Source organism: Pantherophis guttatus, chromosome 1 (genome assembly GCF_059756535.1).
Source record: "Pantherophis guttatus breed Tessera chromosome 1, ASM5975653v1, whole genome shotgun sequence".
In the NCBI taxonomy this organism is placed as follows: Eukaryota; Metazoa; Chordata; class Lepidosauria; order Squamata; family Colubridae; genus Pantherophis; species Pantherophis guttatus.
The window spans coordinates 87,045,218-87,069,360 of record NC_142063.1 but is presented as its reverse complement, the minus strand read 5'-3'; the positions used below and the strand labels follow the sequence as shown (position 1 = coordinate 87,069,360).

Genomic DNA, 24,143 nt, shown 5'->3' with positions numbered 1-24,143 from the left:
CCTCCAAGAAGAAGCAAAAGAAAAATAACACCTCCTCCCGCAACCTTTGATTAAGCAGAGAAGTGGCAACAGCATGTGGTATGATGAGTATCATCTTTGGATATTAAAAAAATGATCAAGGTGATAACAATTTTTTTTCTATTCAGTTTGGGGGGATCACAAGTTTCTACAAGGTCTTCATATATTAATAGTATACCATAGTTACAGCTTTTCCACAACGAACATTTTCTATAGTTGAGTGGTCTGTCTAACTGAATTTCATTTCATTTTTAAGGATTCAGTTATAATTGTCGCAACCCAGCTCAGGCCTGGGGTCCTATTGATTCATTTGATTTCTTTTTGTCTAGACAACTGCAGTTGGAAGCATTGACTGTAATATGAGGGGCCCACATTGTTCTGTTACTTGGTCATAACCGATGTTCAATCCAAGGCTTTGTCACAAGTTATTTTAAGCTACCTGATAGCAGTAACATTGCTCACATACCCCTGCCCCAACTTACACAGCCCGCCTCTTCTGGAAAATATTTAAAGTCAGCCTGACCTTGGCTTGGTCTCTTCAAAAAGATAAAGAAGACAAGAAGATACATACATTTCCTTCTTGTAAGTATTGCTAAGAAACATTAACGGGTACAGTCTGCTATTGTTTAGTGAGGGTGGTTTTTCCGCATGGAGAGAAATGGATTGCTAGAATATGTTTACTACTGTTGCAATTATTATTATTTTTGCAAATCTAGAATTTTTAAATTTACAACCCCCCCCCCCCCAAAAAAAAAACCTCTAGTGTAGTGGAGCTGTCTTGCTAGTTCATTTAATATTGCAGTCTGGGATTCTTTTAATGAATATGATTATTTTAATGGATTTAATGAATCTGTAAAAACTAGAGATCTCAACTTAGTTTGGTCTTGTGTTTAAAACACCCAGCTGGAAACAAAAAATTGAGTTCTTGTCCTGCCTTAGGTTGGTCTTGGGCTGGTTCCTCTCTCACAGTCCAATTTGCCTCATAAGGCTGTTGTGGGCAAAACAGGAGGAGAAAGAAGACTGGACGCTAAAATGAATGGTTGCAGGAACTGGGAATGTCTAGTCTAACAAAGAACTACAGGGTGACATGATACCAGTCTTCTAACAGTTAAGAAGCTATCACAAAGAAAAAGGGATCAACCAATTATCCAAAGCACCTGAAGGCAGGACCAGATGTAACAGGTGGAAACTTATCAAAGAGAGATCCAACCTAGAGCTAAGAAGGTTCCTGACAGAACAATTAACCAATAAAACAGTTTCCCTTCAGAAGTTGTGAGTGCTCCACTGGTGGTCTTTACGAAGATATTGGATAGCCATTTGCCTGGAATGGTATAGTGCCTCATGCTTGAACAGGGAGTTGGACTATAAGACCTCCACGGTCCCTTCCAACTCTGTAATTCTGTATTACAGAATTCACCACCTTGAGTTATCTATTTAAAAAAATAAAGTCAGGATTTTTTTTAAATCTGAAAATTAACCCACCAAAGCAAAATAACAGCAGCTAAAAATACTTATCTTGTTCCACTGTGAAATCTGCCAAAGAGATTCTGGGAAAGCTGAATGTAAGCTTCAGGTAGTTTTTGTGCATTTCTGAAGTAAGATAAGATGAAAGATCTCCATAAAATCTTGGAGCTACTGCCACTCTGGGAAAATAGCTCTCCTGTGATCTGTATCTTTTAAAAAATGCCACTGTGTTGTGAAACAGTGAATTCTATTTGTAGTCTCGCAACTTTTTCTGAGGAAGAAAAATTGAAGCTACACGCCTTGAATTATATTCCACTGAAATCAATTGAATGCTTGGGTTTCCTATGCAACTTTTAGACAAACTATAAAGATATTCCAGTTTCAAGGTTACAAATCTCTGAGTAAATTTACTGAACAAAATCAGACAGATTGAGAGGAAGTTTTTTTCAATTCATTTTTATTACATACAACAGCTCTCATATAACAGACAGGTTATATAATCAACAAATAATGTCTAATAAGCTATTTTGGGGAAGAACTTTTTCATGTATGGAGATGATATTTAATAGGTTGCTTCCATGATTCTTTAGGTTCTTGCATGTTTTTCTCTTTGGTTGACTTGTGTTCGGCCTATCCTCCCACCAACTTCAGGCTTGTAGGTTGGAGGTGATTTTTGATACAGATGTACCCTTGGAACAAGAGTTTTCTATAGCCCAAAGTTTCTTTGACATTCTTGGCAGATTAGAGCAGGTACAACCCAGAAGTGAAGAGAGAGAGAAAGAAATTTACTTTTTATTTTATTGACCCATGGTGTAATGGACTGATTGAACTGACCATTATAATATATTCTGCAGGTAGTTGGGAAAAATAGTTTGCCACGTATTTTCTGCCAGAAATAATGTTGATTATGGCACTGCACAAATCAAACTAAGGTATACATATATTTGACTGAATTCAAGAGAACAACCCCTGAGCCAAAATTTAACACGGGGAAAATACAGGAAGATAATATGTGATTAACTCACTTGTGTTTAACTCTGCCTGAATATACTATAATTCCAATATTTCCTCTTATACTTTAAATTGGAAAACTGGAAATGTAACTGATTTTTGTATTATTCTTAGGCATAATACTTTTTTCTCTAGCTTTCTTTTTCTGTGACAGCAAGATGGCAATTTTTGGGAGCAAAATGCTAGGTGAATCGCAATGCAATTTATGACATATTGGACTTGATTTTAAAACAAAATCTTAATAGTGTTTTGGTCCAATGTCAGTTAGATAGCCTCTCTCTTAGGGAAACGCTATAATAAGAAAGTGACTGGCTTGCCAAGAGGGTTAAAAGATGGACTGAGCCAGAAGTTCAGAGTAACCCAACTGATCATAATGTAACAGACTGAGGCTAGAAAATATGACTCACCAAGACATCAAGAAAGCAGTATGAGCAATGCAGCTCCTTTCTGTGGTACATCTGAAATAAAGGGCGAGGAAAAGGTCACTGCTATATTTTGAGTGTTATATTTGCTTGCTGCAACCTACTAGCCAACATCATTATTGTCCCACAGAGTTTTTTTCTGTATGGATTTACTGACAGGATCACTCACCTAACTTAGAAATGCAGAGGCGAAGAGCATTGGATACCCTTTTTCTTCCAATGAATCATGGGACATCTGGAATGCAACATGGATAACAATTCAAATAACATTTGAGTTTATTTTATTTCTCCCAGACAGGATAGAACACCAAAATTTAAAATTTGGAACCAGAGTGTTACCATAGTACCTTAACTAGAGTTAATACTGTTGATGTTTGGTATGCTGTTAGCTTCCCAAATATTAGTAATAGCTAGAGTTATTATTTTCAGCTCCTTTTTGTGCCATTTGGAAAATATGCAGCGTATTGATTGTATTTCATACCATGGTGAGAGGGGAAGTGGAGATCTCCTCCCTTTGAACTGAAACACATTTTCTAATTTTATTTGACTCAATCTACTCAACTGCCCAGAATCTAGAATCTAGAATAAGGGAAAATATTTGTTTCATCTCACCTTCATCTCACACCAGTCTTTCATCACTGATGGTGTGCTCAAAAAAGTGAAGTAATAAAAACAAAAGAGCAGACAACAGGAACTCTGGGGATAGAAGATGGCTAAATATATGAAGATGTCATGTCAGACTTTATTAAAAGACTAACCTAATTGGAAGAGCAAGCTGGATGGTTTCCAGATAATGAAGTGAATATGGATGTTTAATTAATGATATGCAATTGTGTTTTTAGAGAAAATGTCAAGTTAGCATAATGAAAAAATATCACTACTATAAACAATATTGGAACAGACTTTTCTACTGAGGTTGTGGCTTCTCCATCTGAAGGTGTTTGATAAGAGTCTGGACAGGCATTCTAAGTATGATCCCTAGCCTATTTGCTTTAAGAAGTTAAGAATGTTTCATTTCCTTCATAAATTTATTACTACCCTTGGACTTATTACTAAAAAGAAGGAAAGGAAAGAGGAACACAACAAAAACAATTTCAAACTGATCCAAATGATAAAGTTTTTTTTAAGCCCATTGCTTTCTTATTCTTAGTTCTACATACAGCAAGTGCAACCAAGTTAAATATAGTCCCCTCACCTCACCCTTTTATCTATTTTGCATTCTTCTCCCTCTTGATCCACCTCCAACCTCTTAGACTTGTAATCTCTGACGAGAAACATTTGATGAGATAGGAGGCTCTTTTGATAAGTGGTAATCAAAGCACGTACATTGTGATGTTAGAATTTCTGAGCAGAGATTCTAACATGAACTATTTGGGCCAAGAACCTTTAGCGCAAAGATAGATAGCTCATCAGAACTATCATTGACTAGCCATTTATTAACCATTTTAAGCCAGATTCAGATCCAGCCCAACTCTTTCTTTGCATATATATAGGCTTTCCACAGCTGTTCATTGCAACTCTTCTTTTGTGCTGCTATGTTTCTAGGACAGACAACATTTGCTTTCTAAAGCCTGTGATGCCATTCTTAATTGCCTGTGTGAACAAGCTTTGAATGCTGGGGCTAAACTTTTGTCATACCATATTGCAAAGCTCAGATTCTCAAAGGGAGGAAATTTACACATTTATTTGCGGAATCTGAAAGGATGTGCCTCTGCAGTGTATTATCACTCTGCTTTTCTAACAACTCAGGGAGACCTGGGAGCATGAGAGGGATTTCTTTTTAAATTTGGTTGCTGAGCAACAACACAAGTGAGCTAAAATAAAATAGCATAGGGAAATAAGAGAGGACGCACTGAACTAAAGAAAGAAAAGAGTCACACTTTAAATATATAGCAGCAGAGAATAAAGCCAAATGTCATGTTAAAGGAGAGCACTCCCAAGTTGCGTATGGGAGTATGAATATGCTTGCCCTCATTTTGTTATTCTTGTGCTTATTCTTAATTTTATTAAATGCACATGATGAAAAAATATCTTATTGATATTTGAAGGAAAAGCAAATTCTTCTTCCTTCTCTTGAACTGAAATAGGTATTTCATTTTCAGGAGGAAAATACTTTCATGGTAATTTAATTACAATGAGATATAGCTAGTTATTGTTCAGTTTAGGAATAATTCCAAGATGTTTTGAGTAGCTTGATCTTTCTAAAGAAAATCCACTTGGCAAAAGGATAAACTCAGTAGGAATAAATACTGTTTAGGTTAAGTTTGAAAACCCCACAGTGCTGACAGCAATTGGAGCAACAAAAGAGATGATATCTGATAATTAGGTTGAGAACACAAGGAGATTCTTATATCATGAAAGGCTGCTTTGTAGAAGATACTACATTTTGCTCCATGCAATTTATTATTTCTTTAAAGGCTTAACTAGAAGATCTCTAAAGATCCCCTTTGGATTGAAGTTGAAGTGCACTACAAAATGGAACATAGTTTGGGAGTCCTTCTGGGAATTATAATTTTATTTATTATCATTGCATTGTTTTGTTGTTAGGAATGATCAAGAGAGATGTCAGTGGGACAATCAGTGGGATCTCCTGTCATAGGTGCCAAAATAACCTTGCGTATCATGCTTCTTGAAGGGAGATAAAACTATTTTAGATTTGTGTCAGGTAGCAAAAGATTTTTTGCCACTAACTCAATGCATAAGTTTTCACAGTGGCTATACGTTCAAGGTAGTAACAGTGCTCTGTTCTTGATTATTGTCTTATCTGGGAGGTTTTCCTACTATTAAGCACTAATGAAGATTTTCCAACCCCCAGTTCATCTGTGTGCCACAATTTTCCACTTCCACAATTCCCTGGAATGACTGTTCCAAGGGGCATCAGGACAGATATATGAGATGGTGGCACTCAGGAAAAGAGGGCCTCTACTGCAAGCTGGTGGGCAGACATGTTTGGTAACTTTCACAATTCTTCAGAATTTTTATCAGCTATTTTTCATCCTCTTCTTATTTTTCAGACTTGGCCCTTCATAAAAGGTCATAAATTTGAGAGATTCTTGCACTTATGATGCATCTCAATTCCCATCATTTAAATTTGTAAACCAAACCAGAGTCAAGGCATACATTTTTACGGGAACCATCCTAAGTATGCCATAACTTGATTGCAGCAAAGAGAGAGAGAAAAAAATCTTTTTCTCTGTCATCTACTGGTTGTCTGAAAGTTTGCAACCCAGATATGGTAGTCCCAACTGAGAGCTCCATTACGACACAGCTGATAGCTTGCATAGCATCATGTTAAAATGTTTTAGTATAGCACGCTGGAGGACTAATTTCTGCTAATTATGCTTCATTTATTTCTGGATTTAAAGGTGCCAGCTCAAGCCAATTGAAAAATTCAAGGATGCCAAATTGGGGAGGTGGAGCCAAATGTGGTGCGTGTGACAAAACAGTCTACCATGCTGAGGAAATTCAGTGTAATGGACGGAGTTTTCATAAGACATGTTTCCTATGCAGTAAGTTCATCTATGTTTCTTCTTTCACTAAATAGTTGTAGATTGTTATTCCTCATTGTGACTCCTGGAACAATAGCTAATATCCTTTATTTCTGCCTACCAAAAGAGCAGCTAAAAAGTAATTATTGTATTCAAATGTCATATTCATGAATGAATAAATACTAAATAATAATTCAATTCTTGATTTTTATAAAATTTTCAGAAACCTATGTTATAGTGCTTGAGAAAAAATCTTTTACAGAGCCACAACATCACTCAAGTGGATTACCTCACAGAGCATCAAGTCATAATATTAGCAATAGCAATAACACTTAGACTTATATACCGCTTCATAATGTTTTATAACACTCTCTGAATCTAAGTGGTTTATGGAATCAGCATATTACCCCCAACAATCTGGGTATTCATTTTACCAACCTCGGAAGGATTGTGGTTTGTTAAATAAACCATAATAGGTGAGCTTGCATAAAATTAGCTAAAAATCCCTTTATTAACCACAATTTTTGGGACCATACAACATAATAAGTCAGAATTGGCTCAGAGCCATTGATTGAGATGGATGGCTACAGAAATTGAAATAAATAAATAAATAAGCAAGCAAGCAAATTTATTTATTTATTTTATTTTATTTATTGAATTTGTATACTGCCCTACTCCCGAAGGACGAAGGACAGCCAAATAAAATAAATATAATACAAATGTTAAAAAACCATTAAAATACAATTAAATAATTGGCCCAGAAAACAAAATTTAAAACACCCCAAATTCATAAGACAAATTTAAAATTTAAAATTTTTTAAAAATTTTAAAAACAATTTGAAAGAGAGGTTAGGCCAGGCCGGCCTGCTGGAATAGGAATGTTTTGATGGCACGGCGGAAAGCGCGCAGATCCGGGATCCTCCGTATCTCCGGGGGGAGCTCGTTCCAGATGGTGGGTGCCCCCACAGAGAAGGCTCTCCCCCGGGGAGCCGCCAGTCGACACTGTTTGGCCGACGGCACCCTGAGGAGCCCCTCTCTATGGGAGTGTACTGGTCGGTGAGAGACTACTGGTGGCAGAAGGCGGTCTCATAGATACCCCGGTCCTAAGCCATGGAGCGCTCTAAAGGTGGTAACCAAAACCTTGAAGCGCACCTGGAAGACCACCGGGAGCCAGTGTAGCTCGCGCAGGAGGGGAGTCACATGGGAGCGCCACGTCGCTCCCATAACCACCCACGTGGCCACATTCTGGACCAGCTGGAGCCTCCGGGTGCTCCTCAAAGGGAGTCCCATGTAGAGAGCATTGCAGTAGTCCAGGCAGGAAGTGACGAGGGCATGAGTGACCATATTTAATGAGTCCCGATCCAGAAAGGGACGCAACTGGCGAATCAGGCGAACCTGATAAAATGCCCTCCCGGCCACAGCCGTCAAGTGCTCTTCTAAAGACAGCTGTGAGTCCAGGAGGACCCCCAGGTTGCGAGCCCTCTCCGTGGGGGCCAACGACTCACCCCCAATAGTCAGTGATGGCACCAACTGACTATATCGGGATGTCGGAAACCACAGCCACTCGGTCTTGGATGGGTTGAGCCTGAGTCTGTTCCTCCCCATCCAGATCCGTACAGCCTCCAGGTACCGGGACATCACTTCAAGGGCATCATTGGGGTGGTCCGGGGTGGAGATGTACAGCTGGGTGTCATCAGCATACTGGTGGTACTTCACCGCGAAACCACGGATGATCTCGCCCAGCGGCTTCACATAAATGTTGAACAGAAGGGGCGAGAGGACCGATCCTTGTGGCACCCCACATACAAGGGGCCTTGGGGTTGACCTCTGCCCCCCTGCCAACACTGACTGCGACCGTTCGGAGAGGAAGGAGGAGAACCACCGCAACACGGTGCCTCCCACCCCTAACTCTTCCAGCCAGTGCAGGATGATACCATGGTCGATGGTATCAAAAGCCGCTGAGAGGTCTAATAGGACCAGGACAGAGGAGCAACCCCTGTCCCGAACCTTCCAGAGATCATCAACCAATGCAACCAATGCCGTTTCCGTGCTGTACCCATGCCTGAACCCCGACTGGAATGGATCCAGATAAATAAATAAAAAGTAAAAAATATATATTATGACATAGCATGATGTGTGAATCCAATTGTAGCATGGGAAGGACCTTTCAAGGTATTCTAGTCCAATTTTCTACTAATGTAGAACATCCATTGCTATGACTTCCCAGAAGGTTTTAATTTAAGAGTTAAACAACTCTTTGCTTAAAATCCTCTGGGGAAAAAATGTGTCACTTATATGTGATAGTTCTATTTGCTGACATCTCTGTTGTGTTTATGAATAGTGCCACGTTGAATAACATAAAGATTTACTCTGGGGGAAACAAGCTTGAACTCACTATTTTTTAGTCAGCTAGAAGCTCTACACTGTAGCTATCTAAGATCTGGGATGAGACCTCTAGAGCTTCTCCAAAAATTTACATCAAACACTAATTTTAATAAGACAAAAGAGAAATATTTATTTATTCAAATTATATGCTGCCCACCTTGCCTGGGGGTGTCTCTAGGCAGCGTACAAATATTATTAGCTGCATGGATGTAAACATATGTATTTAATTTTGATTTTCAATACCATTAATATTGTTTTTCTCCTGGCCTTCCTCATTTGAAAGACCAATGAATGTCTTACCACAAGAAAGATTGTATATTACACTGATAGAAAATAGATGTTCTTTTCATTCATGGGTCTGATAATTAGTTAGATGACTCCATGTTAAGAGTAGGTTTTGATTGTTGAAAAAATAATCAGTGTTTTTGGAGGAATGAAGAAGAATAAGGAGACTGAATAATCAAGCTAACAGAAATTATATGACAGCATAACTGATAGAATAGTTTACAGTCAGTCTGTGTTAGGATCTATGAAGAATCCAGATGTTGCATATCGAATAAAAATGAGCATCAAATCAATTGGAGAACAGGGCCGACTTTGATAAAAGAATAATTTAGCAAGCCAAAGAAGGGCTGATGGTTGGAGGGGCCAGAACCTATACTGTATTCTTTCCAATCTTTCTTGAAAGGTTTAAATATTTTCTTTAATGTTCAACACAACTTCTCCTCTCATATAATTGAAACTGACATCCTAGTGGCTAGAACAAGGAATAATGGTTTTAAAGTACAAGAGAACTGATTTATGGTGAAACATTAGGAAAAGCTTTTGTCTCTTAAGTCCCTGATCAGTAATTTATTTTCTCAAAATAATGGTCTATCTACCGTTCACACCCAATGGATGGCTGGAGATCTGATTTCTTTCCTTAATACCTTCTCCTCTGAGTTGACAGCTGAGAGCAAGACAGCACCCCTTTCTCTCTGTTGCTAGATATGCAAAAAAAAAAAAAGTCTTTTATACTATGGCTTTTAATGTGCAACATTAGGCTTTATTGTAGAGACTTTTAGACTGCAACTGCATCCTCATTATCTGGGAGTTAAATTCTTATTAAACTTAATAGACCATACTTCTGCATAAAAGGCATCAAGGTTGCTGCTGCTTGGTTGGTTGCGTTATATGTTTACATTATTTCCTGTAGCAAATGTTCGTGAGCTAGTTTGTTGTTTAAATTGTTATATGATTTTATGGTGTTCACACAGCTTGAAGTATAATTAGTAGGAAAGTCATATAAATAATAAATGGCCTTCAGTCATTAATTTTGTGGAACAATGCTGGCAGAAAACACAGCCTCTCCTGTATGGGGGAGGAAAAGTTCTAGCCCTTATGATGTGACTTGCTGTCATTAACACCTCTGATTTGTCCAAGTCAGTTTTGACTTAAAGGGCATCTGTGGTGGCTCTGTTGCTCAATCACAATTTGTCAACTTCAAACTACTTTCTGACAGATGAGTCTTCTCAGCCAGCAAGGCTTTGGAGCCATCTGTTGCAGCACAGACCCTCTGTTCCAAAGAGACCAGAAATAGAAGCACTTTATCTGCTGCTGGAGCCATCCCTTAACAATTCACAGACCTCATTATCTTTTCTTCCCAGATGAGAATGCAAAATAGTCAAGGGGGAAATTCACAAAATCACAGAACGTTATTTCTTTAGAGGGCTCAATTTTATCCCTTCCGATTTACTTCAATAACCAACTTTCATTTTTGATCTTAATGCAGTGGAGAAAATTTACTTGTAACATCTACGAATATCTGCCTTTCTGTCCTTAGGACAAATATGAAACATTTGCAGTGGCCTTTGTTAATTTCGTAAGTGAATGATGTTATAGTCAGATAGCTAGTAATATTATTGCAATATAGTCAGAATGTATCTTATTTTTATTCCATGGGGGTAGTTGTGGAATTCAGAAAAGCATTACTTTCCACAATTGTGACCCAGACGTAGCCTGTGAATATACATTGCCAAAAATACAAATAAAGCTTAATTTGCATTAGACTTCAAAGGATCTGTAAGTATTCAAAGCACGTCACATAATCTTAAGAAACTTTGTAATGGTGTTTTATAAGGCCAGAATTCTTCATGACCTTCACTTCAAAGCTGGATAGGCAGACATAGTTTATGGTTGGTGAAGGATATGAAAGAGAAGCTGTCCCATGCATAATCTTTATTATAATACCACACTTGCTCAAAGTGTGTTTTCATTGGGGAAATGTTCTCCTCAAATAAGGAAACTTAATTTGCCTGAGCTTTGTAGAAGATCCAAGTCCAGTGGGCACCCAGATTTCGTTTCCTTTGGAGAAAAGTATCATCAGAGATTTAATAGCATTTCTGTAATGCTACTTTAGTTATAAATCTATGTACAGCTTGGCATGGCTTAAAGTTGCAACATTCAGATGCATAGGACCAACTCTCCAGAAAGAAGCCTTAAGACTTTCTGAACTCAAAGCTTGCTATCCTTGTCACCATCAATGAATTCTAGCTTGAATGCTAGCTTTTATTCTTCTTTGCATGATACTCTTCTCGTGGGCTGTAATGGTGAGGAAAACAGACACATATGTTCCATCCTAGTTTTTCTCTGATTACTTCTCATTTCTCTAACAGTAGATCTGCTGGGCGATGTAGGGTCCCCTGCTTGGGCAGGGGGTTGGACTAGATGACCTACAAGGTCCCTTCCAACTCTGTTATTGTTGTTATTATTAAACTAGTTTATAGTGCCTTTGATTATTACATAGGATACTTTTAGTATCCTCACTTTCAAACCTCCAATGTAGAATAGTAAAATGCAGGTGTCTCTGTTTGCAGATCAAAACCATAATGTGTGTTTTCATCTTTCTTTCTCAGTGGGTTGCCGAAAAGCTCTGGACAGCACAACAGTAGCGGCTCATGAATCTGAAATCTACTGCAAAACATGTTATGGGAGGAAATATGGCCCTAAAGGAATTGGTTTTGGGCAAGGCGCCGGTTGTCTCAGCACGGACACAGGAGAACATCTGGGGCTGGATTTAAAGCAGCAGTGAGTGAAATTCTGGGTTGTTTTATAATTATAGCTGTGCTTGCATCCACTTATTTCGCTCCGTTTCCATAACAACATGCCTGAGAAATAGTTCTCTGGTTGTTTTTCTTTAATTGATACAATCATTTTCCTAAAACCATTTTAAGCAGATTTAGTCCTTCAGGGGTATTACTTTAAAACTATTACATATTCTATTGGGCAATTGTGCTATCATACTGAAAGAATACTTCTTTTTCATGCTTCTTTTTATTTACAGAACGGTATTAAAAGGATCAGGAATACTTAGCAAGCAGGGCACTTCCTCTTAAAGAATTGGTCTTTACTCTTAACAACCTTGGTTCTTTTCATGTATGCATGTGTGCTGTCCAAATAGAGATTCGAACGTATCAATTGGAGTACAGTAGTCCAATTAGGAAAACCTTCCCCACTGGAACTGGATTGGGGAGAGAAGTGACATGGTGGGGATGGAATAGAGACAACAGAATCCAAATATGGAACCTCTGGCAATAATTTCTTGCATTGGATTCTGTTTAGCAAATCAGGTTAATCTAAAATCATCTGCTCCAAAAACATTTGTCTAAGGATATTCAGATTTCTATATTGTGTTTTTTTAAAGTCTAAGCAATGATACCAATGGGAGAGAATATATGTAGCTCAAGGTTGAGCTCAGAGAATAGGTCTCAATTTAGAGAACACCAAGGACTCTAAGCAATGAAGAATAGAAAGGATAAGGAGATTGCAGGCTATCTCAGGAAAGGAATTTAGGACATTTATTTGGTGGGTGGGTGGGGTTGGAAAAGGCTTTTAAAGAATTTCCATGTATTGCTCCTCCTTTTGTCTAGCCTTGATACAGATTAAACAATACTGTGTATTGTAGAATTACAATAAATAGACAACGCTGTGGACATTTATTAAAGTGGCAGATCTGAAGGTTTATTCCTCATTTCTTTTGAAATCTGCAATAACCAGAATACTACATGGTTTTATGACACTATCCTTATCATAGTTTATGTCTTTTATTTTGAAATTTCACCAGGTATCTTTGCTTTTGAATGGTGCCTTTTATGTCTCTAATTCTTTTACATTGTATCTGTGTTAAATTTGTAGCTATGGTTCATTGACAGAACCTACAACAATCTGTATCATAATGCATTTATTATTCTTCAAAATACCACACTTTTTGTGATTTTGGTGCCCACAACTTTCTAGCCATTAAGAATAGTTACTTTTATATTTCTATTATTCTTCATACTTATCAGGATTTCTCAAAGGAAATTCTCTTTTACTTCATGCTGAGCATGAACAAATTGAACATTCTGCTATGAACTATAGTCAGCATGAAATCAGCAATTGTGTTTTAAAGAACAAGCCTGACAAATTCTTTAGAATGTATAGTTCTTGTGTTACATTGCTGAAATTGGTTGGCTCTATTAAAAGCATAAATATGTTCTCTCTCTCTCTCCCCTTATTTGATACATTATTTGTCCGGTCAGATATTCCTAAATTTAGTTAATCTTTGAGATTAAAAAGTTAATATATGCTAAACTTTCTTGTCACCAGTTCACCAAAACCAGGTCGTCCTTCTACCCCTACCAACCCTTCAAAATTTGCCACAAGGTTTGGAGATGTAGAAAAATGTCCTCGTTGTGGCAAGTCAGTGTATGCTGCAGAGAAGATAATAGGAGGGGGAAAGGTAAGAAATCTATGAAATGTTATCACAATAGAGTTACTATTAAAATACTTCAGCTGACAGCTATCACAAACCAAGAATAATTAATGAAGTGTTAACTATTTCATATTCTCACATGTACAGTAGATACAAGATTAAGATTCCAAGCCTATGCAACACTAAAGAGAAGCCATATGTTGATATGCCAAGGATTATGCTGCAGAAAGACACATTTGTCTTCTTTATTTCACTTTAAAATGACATTTCATCTTGATTTTGCAGTTGATAGCCCAATTCTGATCTGCTTGAGGCAACAATAATTACTATGATTTTCATGTCTAGTCAGCATAAATGTATTGTCTGAAGTCCAGATTAGCTTGTGAAAGGTAAATTAAGGTCAGATAATCTGTCTCGTAATTTATCAATAGACGGCCAAACATAAACCTTGCTGTGCAAATACTTCATGTGAGTTAATTCTTTTTTTGTCTTCGATTTCAGCCTTGGCACAAGACCTGCTTCCGATGTGCTATTTGTGGGAAAAGTCTAGAATCTACAAATGTTACAGACAAAGACGGAGAGATTTATTGCAAAGGCAAGTGTAATATGTAAAATATAATTTCTGAGAAGCTTATTAGCATGCAGACTTAGACTATGCATGCTGGATTTAGACCCCAAAAGATTTTCAAAAAAATATGCAATGAAACTTTCAAAGATCGTGGTGAAGGATACATCTACACATCAATGATAGATTCATCATTTTCATACCAAATTCAATGAAGAGCCAGTCTGGTGAAGTGATTAGACATCAGGCTAGAAACTGGGGGATCATGAGTTCTAGCTCTGCCTTAGGCTCAAAGCCAATTGGGTGACCTTGGAGCATTCACTACTCTCAGCTCCAGGAAGGAGGCAAGAACCCTTCCAAATTCTTGCCAAGAAAACTAAAGTGACTAGTCAACACTGACTTGAAGACAAAAACAAAACAAAACAAAAAATACAGTAGATTTTTAATTCCACATTTTTTGCTAGATTTTTTTTTAAAAAAAAATGCTAGTTGAATTACAAATTTTCAAAGCATTTTACTGCCCTGAAGAATGAACTATGAGTAAAAACAGCAGATACAGATCCAATTTCTCCCTCATTAACATTTGATCTTTTTTTCCATCTCAGTACTGTATCTTTCTCCATGTTCTTAAGCAATGTAATGTCTCCAATATTAGCTTGATCCTCATTCTGAGTTTAGAAAGGGCAGTGCATTGTTTGTGGCTTGATTGGTTGTGTGAACCCAACCAAATTTGGTCTGATCAAGAAATAACGGTGAAGCAAATCACAGTGTGGTATGATGTATCACAGCCGACCATCCTTTGTTCATGCTAGTAATCATGCTAGCAAAAAATGACATAATGATCATGTTGTAGTCATCCCATGAAGCTCCTTGTGTGATAAACATTTGCTTTAAAACCTATGTCACTTTGTTGAAATGTTTTTTTTTAAGTAGAGCTACAAAAATTCAGGTGGAAGCAAAGAGATAAGAGTTCCTCAATGCGTCTTTCTTCCTATGGTCATCTATATTTTTGTAGAGCAGATTTGGTGACCCTGTCTGCACTTAAAATGTTGTACTAGGTTTTTATGCCTGCTTTAAAATGCTGCACTTTTAATATAAATAATAATAAATAATAAAGGCTAAACCAGTTCCCAGTCAAGTAGAGAAATGGCTAAATGGAGGCAAGGAGCAACATGGAGTTATTTGGGTTATATGTATTTAAGCGCATTTCAACATGGTACTGTTCCCAAAACTTTATAAAAAAGTTGGGTTTTATGAATGTTTAGATAATGTTTTGTGTTGACAGAAAATAGTTACATCTATCATTCCTTTGTTTTACAGTTTGCTACGCAAAGAATTTTGGCCCTAAAGGAATTGGATTTGGTGGCCTCACTCAAGTTGAGAAGGTGGAATAAGATGCCATGTTGAGATCTCATTTAGGCCTACCTAAATAAGTAACAATGAAAATTTAATTCCTTACACAGTTGTTATAACATGTTGTGGGAAATCATTTTTGAAAAATAGCATTTCATTCCTGAGCAACAGAACTCCACAACATTGAGATGTGGACTCTTCATAAATAATTTCTGAGTCAAAATTCTGGTTATTTTATCAAGATAATTGCACAGACAATCCTAACACTGTTATTTTTACACTTGTGTAAAATCTTAATTGTGCTAATTAAGCAAAACTCAAGTGAAGATCAAACATGAAATATAGGTATTTGGTTATGATTTGTCAGAATGATAACATACTTTAATAAGTCTACCTGCAAGTGTAATCTCTATATTATTTTTTAATTTTAATCCTCTCAAAACTTTGAGGGGAAAAGCTGATTGGTTATTCCATCTTTAAGCATATTTTACTTAAGGTAGCACTAAGATAAATATTTCATTCATCATTTCTCAAATTACTTTACACAGTATTCTTATTATAATTTCAAAGACTTCACTCTCAATCAAAAATACAGTTGTAATCTGCATTTATCTGAGGTAACTTTTATTCTGTTCCACTCTGGCATGAATTTAAGGATGCACTAGACTTGCACTGCAGGTCAAATATACCGTAAAATGTGGTGTGCAAAAGTAACACCTATCGGAAAGATTCATAGTCAATCTTCTTTTATCTGTTTTTACATGCATTAGGTCAATTGAAAAAAAAAAGTTTCTCATTACTGCATATGTTGTTCAGTGTCAGTGACTGTTACATTTTCCTTTAAATATTTAAAGCTAGGCATATACTGAAGCTATAACTGAAATGTGATCATAAATATGTAAAATCTAAACAGCCTTTATGTAGGTTAGGCCAGTACAATTTCCAAAAGGTGCTCCAAAGACCATGAGAGTGCCAACATAGCACCTGACTGCAATACTTTAAAGCAGCTATGTCTTTTTCCTAGATCACTTTAGGGGGTTTGATCTAAGCACTGCATAGTCCTAATACATAGTTATATATCAGCAGGGAAGTATAACTTCTTATGAATTATAAATTAGATTTCATATAATAACATATTTTGATATTTCAAATTATCTTTATTTTCTTTACTGAGTGTAAATTTTGAAGGATGGAGATAAATGAATCATAGATAAGATTTTCCTGCTTTATTTAAAAATAATCTTTTCTGCAAGCTGAGGAAGCTTAACATTTCACAACTGTATTTGTTCCAAATCCAAGTATTTGAAAGTATTATACATGAGCCATGGTTACCATTGCATTTCCAGTTTGCTTCAGTTTAACCATGTAAATTTAAATATTTTTTTTTTGAAATAGCAATCAGACCCTTAGCAAATAACAAAATAATTTGTAATATACTTTACAATATTCTAAATATCTTTTTTGAAAACATTTAGTAAATTCCAGGCAGTCAACTGCAGATTTTCACCTTCACACTGGATGGATGTGTCGATCTTTTACCAAATTAAACATTAAAGTGTACTGCTTAGTCCAATCAATTATGTTGGGCTTGAGAATTCCAAAGCATCTACACTGAAAGAAGTCTGCAATGTTCTGGAAGAATCCAAGACTAGAAAAGAAAGCAAAATCACACAGATTGAAAATAACCTTCATATTATATATATATAAAGCATTTTATGCTGGCAGTAACTCAATATCATGGAAGTAACCAAGAAATATTGATAAATTTACAAATGAATTGCTTTCAAACAAGTACAATGTATGCTAGTCATTCCCCATTGTTTGGATCAGTGGCACACTTGGAATTTAAGAAAACACTTGTGGCTTGGTGATTTCCTAACAGAATGCCATGACAAAGAGGGAATTTCCTATTTACAGTATTTTACAAAATACCATTTTTTAGTAAGCAGTTTTGTGAAATTATGAAACAAATTAGAAATAGGTTTTGAGTTCCAAACTACTGAAAACATTTTTTTAAAGACATACCTTTCTATTCTGACACTGAACTCACAGAATTCAAGAAGTGAAGCTCAGCAATAAGAAACTAAGTATATGACAGATACAGTGTTTGCCTCAAAATACCAAACTGTGTTTCACTTTATATATGGCTTTTAAGTTACAGATCATTGTGAAAGACAGGTATCATTCCTTGTCAGGCTCCAAAAACCAAGAAAGACTACAGAGTTACTTCTAAGCAGTTTCCTTTATTATTCTTTACCTATAGAAAGAAATCTTGCCAAACTAAAGCAACTACTTGCATCATTAAAGATATACCATACTCTGAGAACCTGTAGTACTGTATTTTTCGGAGTGTAAGACGCTCCAGACTATAAGACGCACCTACTTTTTTTGGTGAGGAAAACAAGAAAAAGAAACCTGCCTCTGCCTCCCAGCAATTTTGCCTCGTTGTAGCAAACAGCCAACAGCCTGCTTTACTTACATTTTCATTTTCAGCATAGCTTGATTAGCACAAGAAAAAAAAAACTGCTCCCAGCAATTTACCTCCTTGCAGCAAGCAGCAGAGGCCCAAGAGGCTGATGCAACGGACAATCAATTTGTGCTAATTAGGCTGTGCTGAAACTGAAATGGTCTGTTTCTTCTTGCTGCTTGCTATAAGGAGGTAAATTGCTGGGAAGCAGAGTCCAAAGAGTGAGGGCCAGTGGGTGGGTGGGGCTACATTCAGTGTATAAGACACACCCAAATTTTCACTCCCTTTTAGGGGGGAAAAAGGTGCATCTTAAACTCCAAAAAATACGGTAGCTATCTTGACCTTCTTTCTCCCAACCAAACTAACTAAATTTGAATTTTGGCTGAAAACAGAGGAACATGACTGCCATGTAACAGAATAACTAGAGTTCCATGCATTAATTACATTTGAAGGAATTATATGCACCCCAATCCTTTTTTTACTACTGAATAATTTGGTAATTCTATGGAGATGTTGCCTCATTCCCTCTACATACACAGAACATCTTAAACTCAATCTACGAATAATTGCCCTGAGCACTTTATTATTTATATACAAGATACACAACAGTTCTTTATTGTTGCAGGGTGGGTGGGTGGGGATAGGTTTAGTGGTGGTGGTTGCATATTTTAAAGCAGTTGTATTTTTTTTAAGCAAGCCAAATTTAACAACTATGATTACTTCAAGCAGAAATGGTTATTGAATAGTGATACTTTCTAAATTGACTTACTTATATGGAGTCTTCCTAAGTGAAATAGGATGTTTGGAATATTTACTCTGCTTCCGGAGTGTAATCATTTCATGTGAAGTCAATCCAAGAAATGCAATCTGAAAATGGAAGAATTAAAAAGGAAAAGACTAATTGAATGCCAATTAATATATGAATAATATATTGACAAAATGAAACATCAAAAGTACTTGATATAATTGTTCTCCTTTTTAAACAAACAAAAATAACAGTTTTTTTTTCAATTGAAAATGCACTGATAAATGAAAACAGGAACGACACTAATAAATCAATCTGTTAACAGAAATCAAAAATATAAATTAATTGAAGTCTGTATCTGAAAGACTATGTAATGCAATTTATCCTTTAGTGATTATGCACTGCAATTATATTGGGACAAGAACTTTCTCTACGCTAGGCTCTAATTCAAAATCCAAAATAAGCTGACAAAAATGGCTTTTGGGGCATTTTCATATCCTGATATTTATTTACATACACACACAAACGTATACATAGGCACACAGACACATGCACATATCTTTACATGTATATATAAATAAATGTGTTTATATGTATGGATGTGTGTGAGTGTGCGTGAATAAACCTTGGAATAATGACAAATTATTCCATTAAATCATTAATAACTTGGTAGCAAAATTAATGCATTTGTTTTGTTTTGCTTTGTTTTGAACTTTGTTTTTTTAGGGGAAAAACACTGGTTATCAAAATCTACTTTTATCTATTAGTTCTTGATGGAGTAAATATAAAGCAGCATGAAAAAAGATATCCTACATATAAAATTACTTCGAGAGCGGACTTTAACAATCAGTTTTGTGCAGAATGACATTATTGTTTTTGTTTTTGAAAGGAAGAAAGTAATACTGGCTGAATTCTTAGCAACTATATAACAATAGAAGTGTCATAGGTCTACTTTAATGTTTCTCCACTCAGCCAGCTGGGAATTCTGGGAATTGAAGTCGACATATCTTGATGTTCCTAAAATTGAAAAATACTGGACTAGTTCTATGTAAATTCTGCAGCAAAAAACCCAACATGGGTAGAATTCTAGTCTGTCAAGGAAAGTTCATACTGTACTGCTCTTTCTGTACTGTTTTATGTTCTATAATAGTATATATGAAAGGTGGGAAGAGAAAGAAAGCAGCACAATTGTTTTACATTGTGACCCATATAAAAGCTACAGAAACTTTCCTCAATATATACTTCTTGACTAAAAGCGCTCCATGGCATAGGGCCTAGCTATCTGCGAGACCGCCTGCTGCTACCAACGACCTCCCATCGATCCGTGCGCTCCCACAGAGAGGGCCTCCTCAGGGTGCCATCAGCCAAACAATGTAGGCTGGTGGCCCCCAGGGGGAGGGCCTTCTCTGTGGGGGCTCCCACCCTCTGGAATCAGTTGCCCCCAGAGATAAGGAGAATCCATGACCTCAATGCCTTCCATCGTTCCCTGAAAACCCATCTTTTCCAGCAAGCCGGGTTGGCTTAAGAAGAAATTTTTAAATTCTTTTAATTAGTCTGTGATTTTTTAACTTTCGGGCCAAAATTTATATATATTTTTAAATGTTTTAATATTTGTATTCTATGTTTTTTATCTTGGCTGTACACCGCCCTGAGTCCTCAGGGAGAAGGGCGGTATATAAATTGGAAATTAAATTAAATTAAATTAAAGCAAAGATGCATATCTTGGGTAGCCAAAGTACCAGCTCTATTGGCCACAGAACAAATAAAGAAGGCAGCATAATGCTCCTGGTCATCTAAACCCAGAGGTCACAGAAGATCTAGCATAGAAAAACTACAGGTAGTCCTCGAGTTACAACAGTTCATTTAGTGACCGTTCAAAGTTACAACGCCACTGAAAAACGTGACTTATGACCATTTTTCACACTTTTGAGCATTGCAGCATCACCATAGTCAGGTGAACAAAATTCAAAGTCTTGGCAACTGACTCATATTTATGATGGTTGCAAGTGTCTCGGGATCATATGATCATCTTTTGTGACCTTCTGACAAGCAAAGTCAGTGGGGAAGCCAGATTCATTTAACAACCGTGTTATTAACTTAACAACTGTAGTGATTCACTTAACAAGTGTGGCAAGAAAGGTAGTAAAATGGGGCAAATTCACTTAACAAATGTTTCACTTAGCGACAGAAATTTTAGGCTCAATTGTGATCGTAAGTCGAGGACTACCTGTATACATAGCTGCTCGAACAGAGCAGTTTTCAGTTGAGAGTTAAACACCCCACAGGGCAGGATAAATTCTTCATACCACATTTTTGGAAGCTTGATGACAAGACAGACAGACGGATAGATGAAGTTCCTTCATGAGGACATGCTTTTCTCAAGAGCAAATCTTTGCCACATGTTAGAATTAAACTGACAGCCCAACCATAAAAGATTCATTTACCTATCGCAGGAAAATCCTAAATCTAGAAATGGTGCTATTAGGAATAAGCAATCATTGCAAGAGAATATTTTAAACTACAAAATAGTTTCCCCACTTTAGATAAACTATGCCAAACTGATATATTAAGGAAGAATATTACTGCCTATTTTGTTTTATGTACAAACAAATAAAAATAAAGACATTAAGAAATATAATGGACATGGCTATGGTTGACCAAAAAGAATATTGGACACTTTGTAGTAGACAGCCCTAGTAAAATCCTAAATAGCAAACGGAAAACATTCTCTGATCTCTTCATTTACTGATGCAGTCCCGATTGTTAGCAACTCATTGGCATCATGATTAAATATGCACAAAATAGATAATTCTGAAATATTAACTAAAAGTGATACATTATAGGCTATTGAATAACACTCAATGCAATACTTTAAAGAAATAAACATAAAAAGTGTACCTGGTAAATCTGAAGGATGAACCATAATGCAGCCCATAAAGTGTGAAAAATTACAAGCATGAACACATATAGCACCCAAGGAGAACAAGATACGATCTGTGTGAAAGACATCCAAGCTCCATCTTTCTGATATGTTGTTGTACAACGTTCTGACCAATCTAAGAGAAGTAATTTTAACTTTAAATAAAGGATTTCTTAAAAAAAAAAAAAAGACCATGGTGAACTATGTTTTTATTTATAAAGTTTCCATCCTATTTTGACCGATAAAACAATCCCAAAATGGATTATTTATACTATCCATAAGTACTACATGTGTATTGATATATTTAGCTACCAGGAAGATCAGCTTACTCTAACAATATGAGCAGCATTCATAGGATCAAATAACTATTTGTAGCAAAATTCTCTGAAATGCAAACCACGTTCTCTAGAGATAACGTTCTACATGCACAATGTAGCCTAATGAAAAGTTGTAGTTATATATTAATTTGTCTTATATATATATAATCATATGTATACACTTGGGCCCAAACCTGCTATTTGTAAAAAAACAAATGTATATTGCATACATACAATATATATATGTTGCTGCCAGCCCTTCATATTTTCCAGAAGGATGCTAGTTTTTTAACATTTTAGAATGCTGAACAATATTGTCCTCGAATTACATATTAGACTTACTAGAGATCAACACATCACATTTTCTCTCTAAACAGTGAAATAACAGTTAGAAATACATACATATCATAGTTCCATATATGGCCCAAATATTCAGCAAGATCAAGAAAAAGAGAAACAGGATGAAATAGCCGTGGTTACCCACACCTGGATCAAAGAGAATGGTTAAAGATTTGTTAATATCAAATTCAAAGAATAATTATTTCTGAGTATCTACTCTCCCAACATACTATGCTCGCCAGTTGAGGCCCTTTCTTGATCGGGATTCCCTGTGCACAGTCACTCATGTCCTCGTCACCTCTCGTCTTGACTACTGCAATGCTCTCTACATGGGGCTCCCCTTGAGGGGCACCCGGAGGCTCCAGCTGGTCCAGAACGCAGCAGCGCGGGTAGTGATGGAAGCAGCATGGCGCTCCCATGTAACACCGCTCCTGCACGAGCTGCACTGGCTCCCGGTGGTCTTCCGGGTGCGCTTCAAGGTGTTGGTTATCACCTTTAAAGCGCTCCATGGCATAGGGCCTAGCTATCTTCGAGACCGCCTGCTGCTACCGACGACCTCCCAGCGACCCGTGCGCTCCCACAGAGAGGGCCTCCTCAGGGTGCCATCAGCCAAATAATGTAGGCTGGTGACCCCCAGGGGGAGAGCCTTCTCTGTGGGGGCACCTACCCTCTGCAATCAGCTGCCCCCAGAGATAAGGAGAATCCAAGACCTCAGTGCCTTCCGCCGTGCCCTTAAAACCCACTTTTTCCAGCAAGCCGGGCTGGCTTAGGAAGAAATTTTTTAAAATTTTTAAATGTTTAATTGGTTTGTGGTTTTTTTAAATTTTGGGCCAAATTTATATAGATTTTAATTGTTTTTAATATTTGTATTTCATGTTTTTAATTCTGGCTGTGCACCGCCCTGAGTCCTCAGGGAGAAGGGCGGTATATAAATTGAAAATAAATAAATAAATAAAAAATAAATATACATGGGGGATGGCTAGGTATAGGGAGTTAAATAGGATTGATATATAGGTAGTCCTCGACTTCTGACCACAATTAAGCCCAACATTTCTGTTGCTAAGTGAAACACTTGTTAAGTGAGTTTTGCCCCATTTTACGACCACCTTTGCCACAGTTATTAAGTGAATTGCTGCAGTTTTTAACTTAGTAACATGATTGTAAAGTGAATCTGGCTTCCCTATTGACTCTGTTTGTCAGAAGTCAGAAAAGGTGATCACATGACCCCGGGGGCACTGCAACCATCATAAATATAAATCAGTTGCCCGTGTCTGAATTTTGATCACATGATCATGGGGATGCTGCAACAGTTGTGAGGAAAATGATCGTGTAATTGTTTTCCAGTGCCATTGCAACTTTGAATGGTCCCTAAGCGATTTGTTGTAAGTTGAGGACTACCTATATTTCAAAGGTCATCTAAACTACAACAAAAATAACAAAAATAACAAAACCAAAACATGCAATGCAATCCCCAACGTGACACTCCAAAGGAAGTCTGTCTTCAGTAAGTGTAATCAGAATTATTTTTAATCTTTAATCATATACCAACTCTGCTAACACTATCTAATGTTGTACATCCCCAAGCTGTGCACTTGTCAGCATCTCTTCACACAACACTCAACCACTAGAGTTTTTCCTTGTGATCAATTAATGGCCGCCCTTTTAAGACTTCAGAAATATTCCTGGCATAGACTCCCTTAAGAAAGGAATCCTGGTTGTGCGAGAATAAACTCACCTATGCATCGTCCAATCCAAATACAATGTTGATCATATCTAGCCACACATGAATTGCAAGCATGGCAATGCATAGATCTCAGAGGTTTCTTAATCTGAGTAAGAAAATACACACATAAAAAAGATTATGCACACCTCACTGAATATATTAGTAAATGTTCTTCTGCATTTCAAATATTAGAC

At 36.9% G+C, this 24,143-nt stretch overlaps 2 protein-coding genes and 1 long non-coding RNA gene across 3 annotated transcripts in view; 1 reads left to right on the top strand and 2 right to left on the bottom strand.

The window, feature by feature from the left end:
• Positions 1-47: 47 nt before the first annotated feature.
• Positions 48-17,764, top strand: CSRP3 (cysteine and glycine rich protein 3). The gene is made up of 7 exons (XM_034417279.3): positions 48-120; positions 348-600; positions 6,281-6,424; positions 11,683-11,854; positions 13,415-13,547; positions 14,022-14,115; positions 15,406-17,764. The coding sequence occupies exons 3-7, from the start codon at positions 6,313-6,315 to the stop codon at positions 15,477-15,479; spliced, it is 585 nt and encodes a 194-aa protein (XP_034273170.1). The 5' UTR covers positions 48-120; positions 348-600; positions 6,281-6,312; the 3' UTR covers positions 15,480-17,764.
• LOC117665427 (uncharacterized) lies at positions 1,931-3,151 on the bottom strand. The gene is made up of 3 exons (XR_004591345.3): positions 3,085-3,151; positions 2,901-2,951; positions 1,931-2,214 (listed from the first exon to the last, which is right to left on the bottom strand). It is a non-coding gene; the product is annotated as an uncharacterized LOC117665427 (long non-coding RNA).
• ZDHHC13 (zDHHC palmitoyltransferase 13) overlaps positions 16,575-24,143 on the bottom strand; it is a 33,898-nt gene continuing 26,329 nt past the window's right edge. Inside the window, exons 13-17 of the mRNA XM_060687631.2 lie at positions 23,962-24,055; positions 22,290-22,373; positions 21,549-21,706; positions 18,675-18,772; positions 16,575-17,086 (exon numbers count right to left, since the gene is read on the bottom strand). Of these exons, the coding sequence (XP_060543614.2) occupies positions 16,948-17,086; positions 18,675-18,772; positions 21,549-21,706; positions 22,290-22,373; positions 23,962-24,055 (573 nt within the window). The 3' untranslated portion in view covers positions 16,575-16,947. The remainder of the gene's footprint in view (positions 17,087-18,674; positions 18,773-21,548; positions 21,707-22,289; positions 22,374-23,961; positions 24,056-24,143) is intronic.